Here is a 21,594-nt window from a genome sequence, read left to right as displayed (position 1 = left end):
AATATCATAGACTCGAATGTGGGCCCGAATGATGCAACTTTCCTCGTCCGGCAAAACTCGAAGCATGGGGCCGAGTCTGGCTGAGTCTTGAAACCCGGGTGAACTGGGCGGATAACAACGACGACAGAAGGTTGACTGTCGCCCAGTATGAGCTTCTGGGCGACAGAACACCCCAAATGCCCGTACGCGGGTCTGCGGTCGGTGTTGAAAATGCAGTCGTCTGTCCCCCTTGGCCCCCCCCCCCGCCCGCTCTGTTACTGTATGTCTTCCTTCTGTGTAGTCAAGAAACGCTCGAGGTGATATAACTTGTCTCTCTCGCCCTGCCGTGAAGTCCCTCTTTCTCTCTGTTCCCTGTCTTCTTCTGCCTCTTGTTTCATTCCAGACTGTGAAACTCGTGAATCTTCCCTCTCTCCCGAGACCCTCTACTCAGAAAGTTTCCTTTGACCTCACCCCTCTACTCTCTCTCGTCATGCTTTCCTACAACACCCCACCCGTCATGCCCGACCCTCTCTCGCGAAATTCGGCAGCAATGCCTGCTACGAGTACACCAGCGTCCACTTCAGGGTCAGCAGCCACGGTCAATGGCACGCCGGCAGCAGCGGCACCTTACCACAGACACATCTGGATCGTTACTGGCCCCGCCGGATGTGGAAAGACGACGGTAGCCGGATATCTGTCTGAGCAGCTGCAATTACCCTACCTAGAAGGCGACAGCGTGAGTTTCTCTTCTGATGTCATCATGGCTACAATCCCCCAGCCCGTGACTGACACTCTTTTGTCCCAACAGTTCCACCCGCAAGCGAACATAGACAAAATGGCCGCCGGCATTCCTCTGACCGACGCAGACCGATGGGACTGGCTGATCCTGCTGCGCGACCAATCCGTGTCGGCGCTGGCATCGGGAGCGTCGGGAGTGGTGCTGACCTGCTCTGCGCTGAAGCGCAAATACCGCGACGTGATCCGCATCGCAAGCTACAACGACGAGCGCGTCCTCGTGCACTTCATCTACCTGCACGCCTCGCAGGACGTCCTGCTCAGCCGCGTGCACAACCGCGTCGGCCACTACATGAAGGACTCGATGGTCAAGAGCCAGTTCGAGGCCCTCGAGCCCCCGAGCGAGGCCGAGAAGGACGTCTTGGCCGTCGATGTCAGTGGCGATATGGGCAGTGTGCAGCACGCTGCTTTGAACGCCGTGGTGACCACCATGGCCGCTGATGCTGCCGCTGCTGCTGCCGTCGCCGCCCCTACCACCACTGCACCGGTCAAGAACTAGAGCCTGCGTTCCAGATACAAATACCCACTCTCACACAACGGTGCGGAAGAAAGAGAAACAGATCCCAGCACACTCTAGAGACAGACGCTCTCCGCGTCTAGTCAGTGGCCTCTGCAAAAGAAGAAGAACCCTCCACCACCCATCCCTCACCCGGCAAACATCACCGGCGTTATAACCATTCGGCGCGCATTTTTTTTCTTTCTTTCCTTTTTTCTTTCCGTTTCAATTTCTTGCTTATACCCTAAAGTCCAGACCTCACATTTTGTTTACGATCTGGCTGCGGATCCGGGAATTTCCTTTTGGGGGGTGTGTGGTGAAGAGAGGGAGTAAGACAGGATGGAAGGATGGGGAGTTTCCTTCCTGTTTTTCTGTATTATCTAAGGACTTATAGACGGATGCTCGGGTCGGGTTTTGCGTTTTGCGAAAAACAAACACGACATACTTGTCTGCTTTTGCGTTGTATCCCTTCCCGATAATTCAGATGTCTCTGTCTCTAGAAATTCACAAAAACAAGTTCAAAACAAAATCATCTTTCCTGTGATACGGTCAGAAGAGCCATAGGTGAATGAGTCGCATGTGTGTCCAGAGTAGATGAGCGTGAAGTGCTTTGTGCCTGTGTATACGGAACTCAAGTCTATCTTTCCTATGGAGTCGAAGAACAAGCGACAAGAGCCGGAAATGTTGTTTCCGCACATATCCACCCATAGTGTCTGATGCGCCTAACGTTACATATAGATAATTCCACACGTGCCCAGAAATGACAAGAGAAATTGATTGTTGAAATTGGCCCCGAGAGTCTCGCCATCTGCTAAACAAGTTTACTCTCCGCCCTGCGGATCAGCTCCTCATACACGGTCCATGCAAGCGCAGAGCTCAACGCCTTGCGACCCATCCTCAGACCCAGTCCGTCAAATAGACTCCTGAGCCCTTCTTCTCTGAGCATCATCTTGGCCGCGCTCACCATGTTCCCATAGCGCTTGGGATAGAGTTGGATGCGCGTCTTGATGGCGTCGAAGGGATTCGTCAGGGCCGTTGCTGAGATGGCGGCGATTAGAGCAGATGCGAAATTGATGCTTGCTGAGGTCGTGACAGATGGGGGTGTCCTGAATGCCGAGTCCGTTGATGAGGAAGAAGCCAATCCGCTACCACTACCGCTCAAAAACAATGAGAGCTCGGCTTTACTTTGTTCGTAGAACAACACGTAGAGGCCCGCATAAGGCGCGTCTCGGACGGCCGTGGCGCCAAACCCAGCGAAAAATCCTCTGAAGCCCTCAGTCTTAGCGATATCTCTCGCTGCCGAAGCAAGTGAGGTGTAGTTGTAGTAGCTGCTCTCGTAGCGGACCTTGAGCACCGTCACTGGACTCATGATGAAACCAGCGCTTGCTCTAGCCAGAGCTCCCGTCGCCAGATTCGCCGTATTGCTCAGCTTGGGCAGTCTGCTTGAGCTGTTTCCGCTGCTGTTCTGATCCATTGACTCTGTTCTAACGCCGTCGCCGGCCGCGATTGTGTTGATGGCCGAAGCATGCTGTCGCATCTGGTTCAGCATCCCGAAATACAGCGCACTACCGGCACCGGTCCGTATGACGGAGGGAGTGGTGCCCCGCCATAGTTGACGAAGAGGACTGGGTCCGTTGAGGATATTCCGAAGAGCGATTGTCAAAGAAGAGCCTCGTGATTGTTGTACTCGGGTTTTGAGAAGATCGGCAGGCTGAAGCAGGAACGCTGTCGTGACGCCTGAGGAAAGACCGGCTAAAAAGTGAAAAGCTTCATACACGGAAACAGTCAACAATCAGTCGTGATTTCTGATATGATGAGAGAATGATATGCCAGTTCGCAGTATAGAGTACACGACTCGCACATTTCGTTTCCGGATAGACATGTAATACTGTACAAGAAATGATGTTTGCTTACAAGGAGACGACTTGCGTTTTTGGCCGCCATCTGACATGACCAAACCGATTCACCTCAGGACGGTAATGACATTGCTCGATGGTATGGATCTGATCGGGAACGAAACAATTGGCGATCTTTTTTTAAATATAGATGCCATTCATTCTCTCGTCGACTTTCCGAGGTCCGATTCAAGACGTCACCATTAATGCCAAGATGCTCGGTCCGACCTGCCCCCCTTCGAGACTACCTCACCTCGCTTGCTTACAGTACATACCTATATTCATATAGTGGACTACTACTATTCATCTACGTTGGAAGTCTGATCATGTACGAGGAATGACTTATCATTAGTCAGATACTGATGAGTAGTAAAGCGAAAGAGATTGTTCAGTCTCAACTACGCATGCGCCCATTATGTATTGCTTGTTCTGGGTATCACAATAGCGAAAGCAAAGCTAAACACGATTTTCCAGCTATTCAGCTAAATGGTGGAGCCGTGAGAGATTAGTACTGGGAAGAAACAGAAAAACAACAACGACCGTGCAGGAAGGGGACATTGATAGAAAAGGGGGTATCAAGGCTGACGAATAATGTCAAAGGCTAGGAGGTATCCCCAAGTACCAGACGCAAAAAGTGAAAAGCAATGACACTGCCTTAGAGTCTGGGTCTTCCGAATATCCTTGTGGATGCTCTTCGTAGGAAATGTTATCGGAAGTGAAGGATAAGTCACTTGTTGGTCCCCCGGCTCATCATTCCGCGTGCTCTGGAGAAATGAAGTTCCATGCCCATTTTCGTTCTCGTTTCTGGGTACGTACGATCTCATCTTTGTAATAGCCTCGTCGCTCGCTATCTGGAGGAATACGCGGAGCTGGTGTAATTGTAGGTGCAGTTGCTCTGCGCACCAAGTCTGCTAAATATGCTGCGTTGGTGCCTCCTCTGTTCATTGCCTCTGTGGATTGTGAAGAGGTTCTTGCTTGTCGACCAATTTTGGCGATGGCTGGTCCAACTCCTGTCGAGATGATTGTTGACGCTGGAGTAGACGTGAATCTGCCATGCTTTGCGAAGTGCAATGCCTCATAAGTCTGAACGTTTGGGTGTGCCGCTGACATTGCAGCTACATCCGCTGCCCTCTGAGCGGCGTCCGCACGGGCTTTTCTTTCCGAAGCTGCTTTCCGTATCGCTATTTCTTCCTCTGTCGCCTTATCAAATGTATCAGCTTGGAAAAGACTATTATGCCTAGTTGTTCTCGTTACGTTCAAGCCCACAGAGGTATTTGTGGGCCGCATTAAAGCTCCATTTGGCTTGCTCAGCGAAGACAGAGCTGGCGCTGGCCGAGGCGTGAGTGGTTGGGTCCAGTCGAAATCGCTGGAGGATGTTTCTTCGCTGTCGCTTTCAGAGGCTATGGCATTTTCACTGTCATTCTCCCTTTGTACCGCGACATCTCGTTGCCTCTGTTGTCGCTCTATACGACCATCCATCTGGAAATGTTCATCGCACCAGACCTTTCCCGCTGCTGGTTGTATTGCAGTTGGAAATGGCCTTTTGAGATGCCTAGAGATCACAGACTTTGTCAAGGTCGGTGGTGTGACTGGCAACTTCTCGAACTTGCTTATCTCCGGAGGTGAGCCAATGGTCCGTTGCGCATCTGCATCGGGTCTGCCGATGTTGAGCAAAGTTCGGGCGAGGAAGCTTGGTGGGCTGTCCTCTTTCCCTTTCTCAGGTAGAGTATGGGAGTGAAGGCGATGAGTGAGTGACAAGTCATCGTTCTTCTCTTTCCAACATAGCCTATCAGTAGGCGTAATCGAAGCCCAATGGCACCGGCTGGCGTGGCCGAAGACTGCGGCTGTTTGTACATCTGCTGAGCTGAGAGACTCTCCTTGCTTTGGAAGATGATTCAAAGCTGGGGATTCGTCCCAGTCGGCAAGGTTTCGCCTTAGTGCGTGGATTTGCTCCGAGCTCTTGGTATAGGATGTGTCAAAGCTCGGTGAGCAGGCTGCACTACTCTTGACATCGTCTACCACACCATCCATGGTCTCTATAGCCATAAAAGACTCTACACGAGGATCGGTTCTTGTTGAAAGCTTCAGACAATGCTGTAGCCACATCTCGGACCGGACTTCATGGAGTTGGTCTGTGGTATACAATCTCTGTCTTACGGGCGCCTTCAGCCCCATCCAGCCTGTTACCAGCTCGTTAGAATGGCTACTTGAGTGTCTGTCTTTAGGTGACGATTCTCTGTGTAGAGATTCGGGTTCATGCATCTCCTGAGCGGCGATGGAGGTGGTGACTGAGTTCTCTGGGCTACAGGTTTCGGGAAGAAGCAGATTGCACTTCCTGGCATGATTCGCTGATCGCTCTGACTGGCTATCGACCCTTTGCCCCCATCGCTGAGCTTTCGTCTCGGTCGAATCATCATAGCTTGTTTGAAGCCATGCAACAACGTTAGTGTTCGTATCTTTGGAATTATGAGATGTGTTGTGAAGATCGTCAGAGGTGCGACAAAAGGGATTCGCGTCGTCCTCTGTCAGAAAGGTCATGCGCTCTAGGTATCTGTGGGCACTCTGTCGCATGTCTCGCCTGTATTTAGCACGGCGAGCTCTTTCTACATTGTCTTTGATTTGTTTAGCGCATGCAGGACAGCTCTAGCTTACGGATCAGCCTTACCAGATCCAACAGAAAGCTCGAACATATAGTCCATAAGAGCCTTCGGCATGTGTGCCATATTGGCAGGATAGTATAGGCAATGCGATAGAACGAAAAGCGAAGCAGTGTATTTCGTCGGACTAAACCCTTCGAGTCGGAGGATTCTGATGGCTCAACGATGTGTCAGACGTCAGCAAGATCCCAGGAATCATTCAGAAATGCAGTTTGTGCATAACCAGACGTCACTGATAAAGCATATGCTGCGTTGTTCAATGAATGATGAAATGTCGTAAGATCAATGATGAGTGTGCTGGACGATGACTTGGTATCGATGCGTTCTTATAATGAAGAAGAGGAAAAGTTGGGTATGGAAGAAATGTAATGGACAGTCTCAAGTTCTGAAGAAGAGCAAATGCAACAGCAGCAGTTCTCCACTCAGAGGAAGGGTGGCTGGGTCATTACACCTGCGACATAATAGAGCAACAGAGAAGCATTGAAGATAGAGAAGCAATGAGTTCTGATACAATGAACGCGTAAAGTACCTCATTTGATAAGAATATGAGCCTTTGACTGCCTTGTCTTGAAGTGCTATCTGCTGAGGACATATTCAACAAACTTACTGTTGGGGTCGTCGAAACGAGGAAGGTGCGTCGAGTGTTCTCCATATTGCGTACAACTCAAGATCCTTACATCGCGACCTGGCGTTAGAACTTGACTGCGTAAGTGTGTTACGCTATCACATCCTTACTATCGTGCTTCGTGCCAAAGGTCGACTTCAATCGACTCAGCACGTTGTGAACTTTGCCGCCATGCTACTGCGCGCTGTTTTCCTCTCGAAACTCAATTTTTCGTTTTGCGGCCTACTTCCTAAAGGAAAGCAAACATCGAGTCCCGTACTGTCAAGACATGTACAACGTCGCCTTGACTAGGTAGTGATTCACGATAGTGAACTGTGGCAGAGCGCGTGAATTTCTCCATTGTCAGTTGGACAGTTTAGTCCGCCACCTGAGATTGCCGAGGTGTTTGACTGCTTGAAGAAGTGATAAATTGATATTTTCGCAGTCACAAATTCACGGAATAAGTCCAGTGAATCGGTGGTTGAGTGTAAGTGCCAGATGCGCGTTTGTGAAGCAACTTTTGACGTTTCGCTGGCGCTGGAGAGCATGCGTCGCTCGCAAATTGGTTCCAGACCTCGTGACTACCACTTGCAACACAATTCGTGATGATTCAACGCAGTCCGGTACGTATTCGTGTCTAGCGTAGAGCACTCACCATATCCAGGGTTTTCCGAGGTTCGCTATTCCTCTGCATATACCAAATGATGCTGTGCAAATGACCATCCGGCGCTTACCGCACATTTATCGCGACTGAGGATGTTCCCTGAGGACTAGCCCATGACGTGGGTAAGACTGAGTATTGACACAAGGAAGGACCATGACTCAACCTCTTTTCGAAGGCCTCTTCAGCCCAGTCGTCGAGTATCGTGATGCATATGTGAGGAGCATGGCAGGACAGGCTCGACCAGGAACAATCATGGACGAAAGAACAAGCATTGTCGACAAGGCAATCAAGGTAGTTTGTTCATGTCTGGACGTTGCCCATCTGCAGTAAGATCCAGGGTCTCTAGGCACAAGCGGATAGAAGGGCGGTCCGAGTAGAGTTTCTAGATCTAACCACTGTAGGAGCCGGACGTGACCGGCGAAACAGCACGCTGGCAAAGTGCAGCGAATCCCTGTCGTCGCAATGGAAACGTGGGTTGGCTTGGTGCAGAACAGGGTTCCTCGGAGGCAAAATGTCACAAGTCGCAGCACGCTGCAGGAAGAACAGAAGCTTTTTACACGACTCTGTAGGGCAACGATCGCGACATATCAATCGTCATACATGTTGCACCACACACACACACACACACACACACACACAGCCTTCACGCTTTGACAACGCACAGGATCACAGTACCCTTATGCTTCGTACCCCACGGAGATCCAAACGGGAGTGGCACTGGCCCAAAACGAAAGAAAAAGTGGATTCTGAGAGATCCGGGGCCGTAAGAAGCAACAATAAAGACGATCGCGGATGCTCGGATAGAATCAGATACGGTAGCACAGTAGCACCAGAGTATCTCGGCGTCATGTGAAACAAAAGGGAAAGGATGAACGTTCAATTCTAAAAATTAAGGTAGATGAACGGAAGATGATGCATTATTTAGGTGTGGTTAAAAGACAAGAGACAAGGCGAGTGGGCTGACGGCAAGGAGTAGCCGGGGCCATGGATACCCGACCACCAGAAGGGCACATGCACATGCCTGCAGTACCGCAAGCCAATCAAGAGACTTATCAGACCATTTCCCGCCAGCGAAATTCAGTTCAGAATCGAACCTGAAGCTTTCCACCTCTTCTTCGAGCTCGTGCGACTTTGACCCCAGCATTTCCTGGTCTCAAACTTGCGCTACTTACAGCCCACTTACCACTACGACTCTCACAGCCACTGTTTCCATTCTTGCTGCCCACTTCCATTACATCCGCATCTTACCACACTTTCTGGTTCTTCTTCCACCGTATCTTCAGCGCTCGATTGGACCCTGATTTTCTCCATTCAATTGTGTTTGTCTCTGTCTACATATTCCGAAGTGGAGTACTACGGGCGCACAACGTCGACAATCAGTCTTATCCGACAGACCCATATTTAGCAACATGCCTATTATCAGGAACCCGTTCCGTCGCAATGACGAGACTCTACGTATCAGTGGTAATGAGAAGACGAGTGGAGCGCCAGAAGCTCCACCACGACACATTGATATCAAGGAGCAGACCGAGTACAAGCTGAGTGGTGAGAAGCCACCACAGCCCCCGCGTCGCATTGATCGAACGGGCTGTAAGTACGGGAATGTCGGCTAACCCATCATTCCAGAAATCAACGACAGCGGTGTCTACCTGCCTGTATGTTCTTGCTCCATGGCAACGAGGTCCTTCGTAGCGCACATGTACTGATACTGCCGTGTCTAGCCATCGCCCACCGAGCGCAAGAACTTCTGGTCGACAAAGTCCAACACTTCATCCAACTCGTCAAACCACAGAAGCGTGCTCAACGAGAACGAGCCATTCAACATCTCCCGCGAATCGTTTGACTCTTATCGACGATCATTTGTGAGCAGCGACACCGACGTTAGCCATCATGCGGAGATTCCAGCAACTGACCGGCGGTGATTTAGGACATCTCTGCGCGCTCCCCGGTGCTGCAAGGCGAGGCACGCCCTCGCGTCTCGCTCGACTCTAGGCTTCATTCAAACCCTCCGCGCCACAGCTCCTCCTTCAACAGACCTCTACCCCCGGCCGAAGAGGATACCTTCGAAGATGTTGGACTCAATGACGACGTGAAGCCGAGGAGACAGGGATTCCTCTCCAGGTTCACACATTCTGGCGAGGGACCAGAGCCAAGACCCTCGAGCGGACTCGGCTTTCACGTAGGACGAAAGCGAGGTCAAAGTGGCGGACAGGAGTTGAACTCGATGCCAAAGCCGGATGAGTCGAACGACACCGCCGTCAAAGGTGGCGAGGATTGAGCGTGAAGCCGTCCGCAACAAGATGAGAACGGCATGGGAATATGGAGGGCATTGATATTGGCGTTGACGAGGTCTATAAGCCGGACAGGCATATATCGGTCACGGAGGGCGGAAACTGGCAAGGACACGATATCTTTTTCTTTTGGGCATGACGAGTGGGACTACTTGTCATTGACGCCGGCGCATTGGGACTGTCGACTCGAAGACGAACGAGATGGCATGAAACCTGAACGATGGACTTGTTCAATTATTGCTTCTTCTATCTGTATCTATTACAGTACGTAATCTAATCGTTTTTCGCATGCTATTTTTATTCAATCGATACATTCAACTAGATCTGTAATCACCTTGGTCACTGTATGCCCCGTGATTATCATGTTTGACGTGTTAGGAACCATCCTGATTAGGCAATGTGATTGGCAAGGCACGCGACTCGCGACTTCTACTTCTCCAGACTCCAGCCCGGACAACAACACAAACAGACAACAATAAACGCCCCGTGCTTCACATGCACTTATCCACAACAACATCTCGGGATCATAACTATATGATAACTAAATATTATCAATAACACTGGCAGATGGATCATCAAATGAGCGTACATAATACAGTAAATTCATAATCAAGAGTGCTGGCTAGGCGGTGTATACATAGACATGGTATGCTTACTTATTCCGAAAAAGTACGGAATAGACAGACTTCACACGAGCAGGGGGCAAAAGTCAGATATATATGCAGAACACATGGCTGACTTGTCATGGTCTTGGAACTAGAATCCGCGATCACTACGTCGTCTCGCGGCGGACCATGCGTCGCTACACAACCAAGAGCTCCCTCCTAATTACCTCTTCGATCCCAAAGTTGACCCTTCATCGGATCTGACACAGCTGGACATACTCCTTGCCGGACCAACCTCGACGCCATATGAGGCCGGTGTGTTTAGACTCCATCTTGCGATCCCACCGACTTATCCCACGAATCCGCCCAAAGCTTTTTTCAGAACAAAGATTTTCCATCCGAACATCGAGCCCGAGACGGGCGCTGTGTGTGTCGAGACGCTCAAGCGGGACTGGCAGAGCACTCTGACGTTACGACATGTCCTTCTTACAATATCTTGTCTACTGGTGTATCCGAATGCCACTTCGGCACTCAATGCCGAGGCGGGTATGTTGCTTGAGCAACAGGGAGGCGCTGGATGGGAGGGATTCGAAAGAAGAGCACGTCTCATGACTAGATTGCAGGCTGCTGTGCCCAAACATCTCAAGGATGCAGTCACAGAAGCGCGGTCGCGCGGTGAAGAGAAAGCATCAGGCGAAGACAAAACGAACGGAAAGGAGGGTCAGGATTTGGAGAGGAAAGACTCGGCTTTGGACCAAGCTGAAGCAATCAACGAGCGAGCTGAGAGACCTAGGAGACGAAGACGGGGAGTCTTTGATGTTCAAGAGGGACCGACGACCAGAGGGAAAAGGAATCTGACGCCCACGCCCACTCCTGCGCCAAAGCTTGCTCCTCCACTGTCACCATCCATCATGCCGCCACCGCCACGACCCTTTGTCGTGCAGTCTTCCGCTGACGACGTTTTCGGAGAGATTCATTTACCTCATCCTTCCCAACAAACACCTCGCTTTCCGTCACATACAACAGATGCTCGGTCCGACCCTGAGCTTCACAGTGCATACGAAGATCAGAATGCTGACACGAATCCACTGGCCACAAAACCATCCCTTCATCCAAGCCCGGTCCGCCAAGATCCCGCTATTCCACCCAGTGAAGTCAGAGCCACAAATGCTCGCGACGATGATGCCGAGTCTAGTCCATTTCTGTCCGACTGCGTGGATGCTGAGTATCCGCCGTCCCCTCGCAAAAGTCCCGTGAAGCAACAAAGGAAAAGTGATGATTTCTACGCTGAACCTGGCCCGCCTAGTCCACGCAAGGAAAGCCCTCGAAAACTAAGAGCGCCGGCTCCCGAGTATCCCCCAAGCCCTCAGAAGCAGAGTCCAAAGAAAAACAGACGACCATTGTTCGGACAACACGGACCAGAAGAGGCAGGGGCTAACTTATTCGGACCATCGCTGGACTCTGGATCTGGAGCCGATGGTTCATCTTCTATTTCTCAGCGCTTGCCGAATCTTTGTTCTAGAGGAGAATCATCACGCACAGCAGCTGCGCGCCGCGCCGGACCGCCTTTGTTCTTTACTCCAGATAACAGCAGCAACCAAATGCATCCGGCTCTCTTCTCCACTCAGCAGAACGGTACCACACCCGATCTCCTTTCTGGTATGACAGAGGACTCAGAGTTCGAAGTGTCCTTTGAGGTTCTACGACAGAGCGAGCGCAGGAAGAAGTGTCTCCTCGCCAGTCCGCCGAAAAGGAAACTGCGGGCAAGGAATCTGAGGGGTAAAAGCGATAACATGGCTACACCAGAGGTTATTGAACGGGAAGACGAGTCGCTTCTCGAACCTTCCGAGATCATATCTCGCGTTACTCGATCCAAAAAGAAGGAAGTGGCGGAGAAAGGCAGAGCAACAGCTGTGGCCGAAAATGCTGATGATGATACTGCCCTCGCCTCTGTATCTGCACCAGTCTCAGCACGTACAACACGTAAGAAGACCAACAGGCCAAAACCCAAGACGAGAACAAAGACAAAGACACAGACACAGATGAACAGCAGCAGTCCCGACAAGGCAATCCTTGATCAGATCAACCACAAAACGACAGAAGAAAAGAATAAAGAACGACTAGAGGCCAAGCTTTGGAACCTATGTGGTCGTGATATTGAGCGGTGGAACAAGGGCGACTTTGGAGATTACTTTCACATCAAGGCCTCGAGATGGTGAAGCTCTTTTGAATGATGATGCTCGACGGCAAAAACGGAAGTATTGAAAAGAGGAAGAAAGACATGTATGCTGCGCTTGTCTTGAGAACGGGTGTATACATGCCAAGTCAGTAGGTTCTTTCTTTCTTCTCTCCACTCGCCCCTTGTCTCTGATTTCATCATGCATCATACTCCAAAGAGTGAGTGTGCAGTGGCACTCTCAACAAGCGGATTGGACAGGACATTGGAAAATGCATTTGAACAGTCTCAGCACAACTACGTGCACTACTTCACCGCTGTCTATTCTTTCTGAGTTCTAGCATTGGGTGGGCGTGAATATAGTAGCATTGTCATCGGATTGTTTTCGCATGGGATACACACAAAAGGAGCATTATCATCGCATCGCTTTGCTCATGGCGTTTTTTGCATCATGAGGAGCAGTGGCATTGGAACCTGCTTTCTCTCTTGGCTCGCATTTGCTTTCACCTTGCAAATTTGTACTACACATGCCTTTATTTGGGCTGCATTGTTAGCGTTTCACGTCTCGGTATCCATTTATCATTCATTCGTAGCGTTATGGAGTAAGATAAAGATACAGACACAGAAGATGCATACACGGCGTTTTTTGGTTGTCGCTTTAGTCAAACATTCGAGCAATGGATAGACATTGTTACTTTTCCCTCCTGAGAACTCGACTCGCGCTCGGATCTGCAATATGCGTATATTTTGTGATAACCTCCTGGGCTTGTTATCGTCGACGTTGTAAGATGCAGAAAGGTTACAATTGTCTCTTTTTATTTCTCTCTTTTGACTCTCTTAAGTCTAGTGTTACACACATATATACACTGCGCAAATATGCAAGCAAATACACTACAAAAATCGAGAAGCAAGGAGAACAAGCGCACAGTATTGTCACAGTCCGCGCCCAGCGACCTCTAGCACAGCCTGCAACTCGACCAAGATCTTGGCGCTGCCATGCACGCGATCTCCAGCGACAGTCAGCGCCCTGACGACAAGCGGGAAGAGGAACTTGAGATGCATCATCTGCTCCCTCCTCATTCTGACGCCGCCGTCGTCCTCGACTCCTCCTTTTTTGTTTTCCATGGCGCCATTGGGACCAGTCTCGCCTCCGCTCATGCCTCGCCGCTTGAACCGTTTCTGGTACTCTTCTTCGCTGAGGAGCGCGTCGGAGACGCAGACTAGGCTTCTCATCTTGGAGAGGCAATAGGTCAACTCTTCGATCTGGCTTAGCGGTGTGGGCATTGTGCCCCGCAGGGGTTGGTCCGCGATGTATGCTCTTAGAGGCAGGGCGAGTCTCAGGACTGCCCATGGCGCTGCCGCTCGCGCCAGGCGGACTCGTTCTTCGCGTTCGGTCTTGAGCATTGTTGTTGCTGTGCCGTTGTTGCCGTCGTTGTTTGGTGCTGATGCTGTGGCGGTTGGTTCTCCTGTGGCGAGAGACAGCATCTCGTCAAGACACAGGTAGGCTATTGCTTCGCGAGGGGTTGGGGTAGGATCGTGTACTCTGCCCAGTCTTGTCTCGAGCAGGTCACGCAGTGGCGGTGTTTCAGAAGACTGGGGTACATCACCGTGTTCGGGTTCATGGATTATACTTGCTTGGAAGAGAGAATACACGTATGCGGAACGGAGTTGATCTGGGAGGATGGCGTTGCCTAAGCCAGGGATGATCATTGCCCTCAGTCTTTTGAGACTCGTGCAGTCGGCTGATTCGTCTGTTTCCATAAGTCCGAGAGGTGGCGGCGAATTCTCTGTCGGAAGTTCGGCGTGCATGATCATGTGGGCCGTTGCTATGATTGCACGCCAGACACGGCGCTGAGTGTCCTTTGGTACACCGAGCGTGTGCATCTGAGTCAGTGCCGGCTTGATGATGGCGAGCGCGGCAGGCGTGGCTTTCTGCCAGGGCGCAGGACCTTTGCCGTTCTGCTTCCAAGTGTACTTGCGCTTCATGGGTATGATGAGGCTCTCGAGAGCACGGGCGACCGAGTTAGTTAGAAGCACGTCTTCTTTGGTAATGTGAGTAGCGACGAGTTCAACGAGCCAGTCCATGCTTGCCTTGGAAAGTGCCACAAAGGTGAGGTCGGTCTTAGGCTTCGGGTGGGATGGGTCATCGAAAGGCAATCTGACGAAGGTCGAGGCTATCTTGATCAGCGTAGAGGCAATCCCGTCGACATCAGTCCGTAGCATCTTCAAGCATTCGAGAACTCTGCTTTGAAGAGGAGTCATGCTGTGCACATCCATGCCGCTAGAGGTATTTGTTGAAGCACATACGCACTCAAAGAGGTCCAAGGCTGTGACTTTGAGGTCGTCCGAGCTGGAAGACGTGCGATTGAGGCGACACAATTCAGCAATGCAGTCAGTATACGCAAGATATGCCTCCTGTTCTGCAGCCTGACCCTTGACGTTTGGTATACCGGCAGAGCACAACAAGGCTCCTTCTTTGATCATTGGTTTCCAGTGCTGATCGCCTGCACTGAGAACTCGCCACAGTGTAGTCATTGCAGTAAAAAGAGCTGCGATAACGATTGCCGAAGAGCTAGAAAGATACTTCTGTACCAAATTGAGGAGCTCACTCCATAAGCGATCGAATTGCTTTGATTGCGAGATAGCTGTCAGATTGTCGGCGATAAGGATACCTGTCTCTTCAAGGAGAGTCTTCGACGTGCCATTCATTGCGGCCAGTTCTTCAGCACTCTCCGATCCATCTCGCGCGGCCAGTTGCCTCGACACGTCCTCATCGAGTATCTTCATCAACAGAGTCTCGAAACACAACTCCCAGCTCGAAGTCGTCAGACCATCAGCGTGATTGTTGAAGATCCGGAGCAGAGTCTGGAAGGCGCTGTTGCGGACCTCAGCACGCTTGTCAGAGACAACATCCGCTATGCGGTACAAAGCAAGCATCCACTGGGCCGGGCGCGATTGATCACTCCTGGTCAGAATTTGTGCGTGTGTCAATCGTGTTTCAGGATATTTTGTGGCGTAGTCATTGAGGCCCAGCACTGAGCCCTGCTTGACAAGGAAGTCGGAGATGTCCCAGAACAGGCTTACTGTCTGCCAGAAGTTAGCGCGTATTTCGTTTTTCTCAGATCGTTCAGACTTACGGTAAGTGAAGTGTTAAGATCGGCCTCCTGCGATGCAAAGCGATACAGAATTTCGGTGAGTGGAGTGAAACAAGCCTGCGGCAGTAAAAGCAGAAAGTCTGAACAGACCAACTGCATGATCCCAAAAGCTGAACGACTCAGGTAGGGTGCAACGACTTGGCTAGATATGTGCAGCCAGCTATCCTCAGGCTGGTCCGGCACTGCGACATGATCACCTTCGTCATCTTCGTCATCGAAGACACTGCTCAATATGGCAAGGATGGTATCCCACCCAGCAGAGAGCGCATCTCCGCATTTCTCGAGGATAGACCTGACAGCGTCAAGCGCTTTGCCATGTATCTCTACGTCCGCATTCGTGAGTTCATCGTTCTGACTGTACATGCGATGGATCAGAAGCCGCAGCGAAGACAGCACCATCTTTTGCGCCTGACCAGCGTCTTCCACATCGTCGGAAGTACTCGCTACCGCGATTGATACGCCGCATCGACTAAGAATGTCTGCAGCAAGGCGTCGGGCATCTGCTGGAATTGAAGCGTTGATAGCCAGGCTTACGAGACATTCAACAAGTACCTTCCAGCCGCTATCTGTCGCGTCGTACGTAGCAAACCTGGCTGTGTTCAGGTCGGCCAGCTCGCCCAATCTGGTAAGTATGAAAAGATAGTCTTGTGAGGACAGAACAAAATCTGGGCTGAGACCCGGGAGGCTAGACAGTCGGCGTCCGCTAAAGCTCATGCGTGGTGAGGCTAGCGGTGATGTATGATCCGGTTGGCTGCCAGGCGGAGGTGCATTTTTAGAGCGTCCATCGATCAATGTGCAAAGAGTAGTCAGGCAATGCATAAAGGCATCGTTAGGATAGTCAGCAGTGCTCTCAAAGAGTCGTAATGCTGCCGCTTCTACAGCCGCTACCTCGGAGCCAATACCACTGGGTGATTTTGCATCCGGAGCAAAGTGGCTCGCATTCATCGTGTTGAGTACGGAACCAGCTTGCTGAAGAGTCTCGAAGACTATAGTGAACGCAGACTCGAGTGTAGGTCCGATGGCGATGGCGACATTCAGCAAGGCCCGGAGGCATAACAAGTTTCTAGTAGACAGTGTCGGCTTCGTTTGCTCGTTGGCAGAGGAGCGCGGTCGTCTATCACTATTGGACGCCTGCGTAGTAAAGCTGTCAACGCTGAGTAGGCCTTTGGTATGTGAGTATACCCCCGAGGGGGTTTCAGAGATTGGCGACATGGTCGATGGCATATTTGCGCCAACAATATTCGGCGGCACTGCGGACTTGCCGAGCGTAGTCAAAAATGCGTCTCGTGCAGTGATCAGTCGCAGGAGCCCGGATACCTGCACAAATCGTTGGTAGGATCTGATCAGAGCTCTGTAGTAGGCATTGTCTAGCGCAGCGTTGAGGAAAGTCGAATACGTGGCCAGTAGTGCCGGCCAACACTCGTCGACAAGATTGGCGATCGCTTTCACATTTCCGATGGCTGAGCTTGCCTCCAGCTGTAGTGGGTTGACAGGAACCGTGCGAGAGCGATACGATTGTGATCGGTCCCTCCTTGTCCGCGCTGATTCAGGTTCTGGTGACTGCTCTCCCCTAGTGGGAGTTTCCTCGTCTGCCGATTCGGACAGCTGTGTCCTGGAGCTAACATGTTGTACCGAAAGAGGCAAGACCACCTTTGCCAGATTCTCCGACAGACCATTGAGGCACTCGAGCACAAGACTATAGACATAAGTCTCTGGTAGCGTTGGAGGCTCCGTCTTGTCCAATTGATCGATGCATTGAGCCTTAGGAACACTCCATTGAAAGCTAATACCAGGTACACTGGAACCACTGACACCAAGACCGACCCCGATGACGCCGGCGACGCCACCCTCTGCTTCCGCAATGGCCAAATCGGTGGCGGACTCGTTCTGATTCGCGGGTCCCGTGGGAATAGATGACTGCTGACCTAGGCCGATGATGCTGGGCTTCTCGGTAGACAAGCGGACAAAGGTGGCTATGTTGTCCCTGATGATGTTCTTCTTGCCTTCGCTACTGTCGTACTGGCGATAGATCTGGATCGCAAGTCCAGGCTCAGTGTATATCATACGAAAGACCTCCATGCACAACACTCGTTTCCAGCCTGCAGCTGCCTCGGGATCCAGCATGTACGTAAGAAGACCTAGTAGCATCTCACATTCCTCCGGCATGGCGTCCAAGTGGCGTCGGATGACGAGAGAAGCCACGCGAATAGCACGAAGAGTGACAGCAAAACTTTGGCGCTCCGATATGACGCGGATCAAGAAGGGCATCACGATGCTGCGCACAACGTTCGTCTGCTCTATATGCTTGAGGAACACTCTCGAGTGGGTTTCCATGCAAGCGCCAATCAGCTCAAGGCCCGACACAGGCGAGAGTTGAGAGAAAGGGACAAATTTAGGCCTGCGACCTTCGATGGACAATGCTATGTCCAGAAAGACTCTGTAAGCATCATGAGCAGCCTCCTTCAGAGGGACGGGTCCCTGCTCGCCTGGTACCTCCGCTACCACAGGACTGTTCGGGTGGCGCGCATCCTCTATGGAGACCTTCTCGAAAACAGAAACAACAAGCTGCTGGAGCGTTGCGGTTGCGACGCCACTTACAGTAGGTGTCTTGACGTTCTGTAGCGCAGCACAAACTTGCAGAGCACCAGCCAGCTTCTCGCCTTTGAGATCCTCGGCGTAGCTCTGAGCGAGCGTCGGGAGTGCTTGCAGGACTTTCAATTGGACATCGAGACTCAACGAGGTGCAGGCATTGAAAGCGTCAAGTACATCTTTGAGTCTGGATTTGGGTAGCCCTCTGAGAATCACCAATCTCTGAAGGCAGTTCGCTGCACTACTGGCAAACTTGGGATTTTTGGTGGAACAAGCTAGCAGAAAGGGGTCGATGAAATTAGGCCTACGACTGAGATCTCTTGTGGATCAGCATGTGGTGGTCGAATTGATATACAATTTTCTTACCAGCTGCCAGTTGCTGCTCGGATGTAGAGGGTAATGATCTGAGTTCTTGTAGAGATCTCTCAGCCGCCTGTTGTGAAATTGGTGAGCAAAGCCGCCCACTAACAAAATAATAAAGGCGTGGGTAAACATACGGTTCGCAACTCAGGATTCTTGCGTTTGGCCTCTTGAGCGAGGTTTGTAAGCTCTGCTTGGAGAGCCTGGCCGCTCATTGTTTAACAGCTGCGAGAGGCTCAGCATTCTATAGCAGATACATGGTGGTTGTTAGATGTTGACAGAGTATCCGACGTCATATGAGATTCGGTAGTCGTGGCGAGTAATGCTATAGTATAGAAATAAGGTATTCGGGTAGTCAGGAACAAACACCGAAGGGGGCTACAGTGTACTACTTGCAGTTACATGTCATCTTGGCTTACTTCGGCCTCGGCGTGTCGGCGGAAGAGGAAGGTCGAGACGCGTGGTGGGGAGTTTGCGCGGTGTGTTTGCACCCGCTCCTGCCCAGTCTCACTGCCCCGCCAACATCATTCGTTCATTCAGCTCACTCACCGGTGCCCACATATATTCATTAACAGATATTCATCAATCTCGACGGATTTACAAACAGTATATCTGCATTACCAAAAAGAAAAGAGAGATCAGAAACAAGTCTGCCAAGACATTAACTTGACTCAAGCAGTGGAAACATAAAGCGATATCACAACATGGGTGCCAAAATCCCTCGCAACTTCCGTCTATTGGAAGAGCTGGAGAAGGGCGAGAAGGGTCTCGGAGCCGGTAAAAACCCCCGGAATCCTCCAGGGTGCACAACGAGAAGACAAACCCACATGGAGAAGCAGGAGAAAAAAGGACTTGGAAAAAGAACATGGGCTTACTATGATCGTTTCTGTATAGAGGCATGTTCCTACGGCCTGGACGAAGGCGACGACATCAGCATGACCAACTGGAACGGCACCATCCTGGGTCCTCCCCACTCAGCGCACGAGAACCGCATCTACAGCCTCAAGATCCGCTGCGGAGAGCAATACCCGGACGTGCCCCCCGAAGTGACGTTCGTCAGCAGAGTCAACGCCCCCTGCGTCAACCCGCACAACGGAAAGGTGGATCTGAGCAAGTTGCCTGCCATCGCCACGTGGAAGAGAGACTTCACCATGGAGACGATATTGATCGAGATCAGAAAGTACGAGGCAGAGCTTTTCTTGTGAATGATGGCACTATTGAGGTTATGGTGTATTGACCTACGCTCACAGATATCTTGCGGCTCCGGCACACAAGAAGCTACCCCAGCCTCCCGAAGCCAGCACTTTCTAGGTTGATGCTCTTCGACGAGCAATGAGGGGAGCGGGCCCCTCGGGGTCTTGAGGACGATGTTTCATGGTGACTGAGATGGTTGCATGAGTGGGCTGGTGTTCTCTCCGAGTCATTGAGCAAGACCTGTCCTGACGTGGGGCATCCGCACGAATCATTTCACACAACTGTTACTGGCATAGCATAGGCGCTGGCGCAACAAAGGCAAAGGCAGATCAGATAGGCGAGGAGGACCAGGGACCAAATATGACATGACTATCAAGAAGACACAAGCGGTTTGACCTTAACATGGAGAAAGTGTCCAGGACCTGAGATAAGCCAGGAGTGCAACACACTCGTGTTTCGCGAAACTGTATACCTGTCTGAAGCTTCGAAAGGCGCATGACGTGTCTCTAGCCCATAAGGAGATATGGGGTATCATCTAGTCTTTGTTCTAAAGGTCCGCCGGAAAGCAACAAAAACAACTCCATGCTAAACAGCAGATATGGAACATATTCCAAGCATAAGAAAAGCCCGCTCCGTCCCTGATTTTGGATCTATTCGAACTCGCTCTCCTGCCAATCGTAAGATCTCGTCTAGTGACTCGGGGTGTAGATCTTAGCCATGTTCTTTGCGCCTCGAGGCTCGATGAACAGCGCCTCAGCCTCGACCAGCTTCTCGCCCTCGCTGCCGTCCTCGGTCATGAGCTCAATATGACCCTTGACCCAAGCCTTCCGACCGTCCACCTTGGTCGTCTCGGCGCGCAGCACGACATAGACATCGCTGGGACACGGCTTCTTGTAGTTGATGGTCAGAGAGGCCGTGACGCCGACTTTGTTAGGCAGGGCGGGGAAACACGCTCTCGCCAGGCCTTCGTCTAACAGCGTTGCTAGCAGTCCGCCGTGAATGACGCCAGGATAGCCGCACAGGCTCGTGCCGAGATAGGAGATCTGCACCATGGACGGCGATTTGTCGTTGTCGTCTGTGAAGCTCAGAGGAGGCACGGCGATCATGCCTTCGCCTAGCAATGTGCCGGCGGTGAGGTTGTGGTTGCGCATGGCCTCGGGGATTTTGAGATGCGGTCTGCTCTCTGTGAACTCGGGCTTCTGGCGCATGGCCTGGGCCAGCGTGCAGTTTGTTATCCGGTCGTTGATTTCCTGTGCACTTGAAGTGTCAGGCTGGAAGAGGGACAGGGTTTCTGCGTCTGTTGGCGGCGTCATGAGGCCGTTGATGGTTTCTACTGCGGGGGCGGCGGCCATTGCGAAGCCTAGTGTGCCGAAGATGAGGACTAGTGATGTTGCGGAGAGGAAGCGACGAGTGCGTGATCGTGTGTTGGGTTGCGCGCCTTGGCTATCTGGCTCGGTGCTTGAAGAGGAGGAGGAAGAGAGGGGCGAAGTGGAGGAGAGAGGACTGGTTGGTATGGAATTGCCGAGAGTTGTTGAGTCTGGTACACAAGTGAGCTACAAGACTTAAACAAGCAGAACAAGACTAGTCTAATCTCACCAGTAGCGACGGACCGGCAATGCTTCTGTGCACGTGTGTATGGATGTAATAATAATAATCGCGGGCATGAGGCTTGATATGAGATAGCGGGAGTGATACCTCGGGGGCTGAGAGGGCACTTCCGAGCAAGCGCCGATCTAAAGACTGTCGCCATTGGCATCTCGTACGACAAGAAAAAAAGTACAAGAAGAAAAGAGCTCTAGCGGAGTTACACGAGAAGAGTATAGCCGTCCATGATGGTGAATATACAGTAAAGATGCTCGACCACGCGGTGTTCTGAATGTTCCCCGATCAATGCGTTGCCTTGCAGCTTTCTTTCTCTGGGGCCGCCACGCGAAGCCGTTGGAGCCGTTGCTGTTTTGGGGGACTTCCGTGTTTTTTTTTGTTTTTTTTGTTTTTTTTATTTTATTCCACCACAGCACCTTCCTCCAAAGGTCCCTGAGCCGCAGCCGCAGCCGCAGCCGCAGCCTTGAATGGCTGCCAAGGACAATCAGCCTCGGTTGATGCTCTGTCTTGTGCATTTCCCGACTTTTCTGTC

The 21,594-nt window shown here is 51.4% G+C and overlaps 7 protein-coding genes across 7 annotated transcripts; 4 read left to right on the top strand and 3 right to left on the bottom strand.

Annotated features, from left to right (window-relative positions):
* Positions 1-496: 496 nt before the first annotated feature.
* On the top strand, positions 497-1,273 carry AAFC00_005553 (uncharacterized protein; the record flags this gene model as incomplete). The annotated part of the gene is made up of 2 exons (XM_069345354.1): positions 497-715; positions 788-1,273. The coding sequence occupies 2 exons, from the start codon at positions 497-499 to the stop codon at positions 1,271-1,273; spliced, it is 705 nt and encodes a 234-aa protein (XP_069203182.1).
* An 808-nt stretch (positions 1,274-2,081) lies between these two features.
* Positions 2,082-3,221, bottom strand: AAFC00_005552 (uncharacterized protein; the record flags this gene model as incomplete). The annotated part of the gene is made up of 2 exons (XM_069345352.1): positions 2,082-3,037; positions 3,185-3,221. The coding sequence occupies 2 exons, from the start codon at positions 3,219-3,221 to the stop codon at positions 2,082-2,084; spliced, it is 993 nt and encodes a 330-aa protein (XP_069203181.1).
* Positions 3,222-8,499: 5,278 nt separating this feature from the next.
* Positions 8,500-9,368, top strand: AAFC00_005551 (uncharacterized protein; the record flags this gene model as incomplete). The annotated part of the gene is made up of 4 exons (XM_069345351.1): positions 8,500-8,635; positions 8,717-8,745; positions 8,812-8,952; positions 9,018-9,368. 4 exons carry the CDS (start codon positions 8,500-8,502, stop codon positions 9,366-9,368), a joined length of 657 nt encoding a protein of 218 aa, XP_069203180.1.
* Positions 9,369-10,024: 656 nt separating this feature from the next.
* AAFC00_005550 (uncharacterized protein) lies at positions 10,025-12,205 on the top strand (the record flags this gene model as incomplete). Its single annotated transcript, XM_069345350.1, has 2 exons — positions 10,025-10,027; positions 10,142-12,205. 2 exons carry the CDS (start codon positions 10,025-10,027, stop codon positions 12,203-12,205), a joined length of 2,067 nt encoding a protein of 688 aa, XP_069203179.1.
* Positions 12,206-13,095: 890 nt separating this feature from the next.
* On the bottom strand, positions 13,096-18,481 carry AAFC00_005549 (uncharacterized protein; the record flags this gene model as incomplete). The annotated part of the gene is made up of 4 exons (XM_069345349.1): positions 13,096-15,249; positions 15,300-18,223; positions 18,273-18,339; positions 18,404-18,481. 4 exons carry the CDS (start codon positions 18,479-18,481, stop codon positions 13,096-13,098), a joined length of 5,223 nt encoding a protein of 1,740 aa, XP_069203178.1.
* A 489-nt stretch (positions 18,482-18,970) lies between these two features.
* On the top strand, positions 18,971-19,577 carry AAFC00_005548 (uncharacterized protein; the record flags this gene model as incomplete). Its single annotated transcript, XM_069345348.1, has 3 exons — positions 18,971-19,043; positions 19,161-19,446; positions 19,517-19,577. The coding sequence occupies 3 exons, from the start codon at positions 18,971-18,973 to the stop codon at positions 19,575-19,577; spliced, it is 420 nt and encodes a 139-aa protein (XP_069203177.1).
* Positions 19,578-20,149: 572 nt separating this feature from the next.
* On the bottom strand, positions 20,150-21,210 carry AAFC00_005547 (uncharacterized protein; the record flags this gene model as incomplete). The annotated part of the gene is made up of 2 exons (XM_069345347.1): positions 20,150-20,997; positions 21,057-21,210. 2 exons carry the CDS (start codon positions 21,208-21,210, stop codon positions 20,150-20,152), a joined length of 1,002 nt encoding a protein of 333 aa, XP_069203176.1.
* Positions 21,211-21,594: the final 384 nt, after the last annotated feature.

The sequence above is a fragment of the Neodothiora populina genome (genome assembly GCF_041146345.1).
Source record: "Neodothiora populina strain CPC 39397 chromosome Unknown canker_contig_5, whole genome shotgun sequence".
Classification (NCBI taxonomy): Eukaryota; Fungi; Ascomycota; class Dothideomycetes; order Dothideales; family Dothioraceae; genus Neodothiora; species Neodothiora populina.
This window is presented reverse-complemented; position numbering and strand designations above follow the sequence as displayed.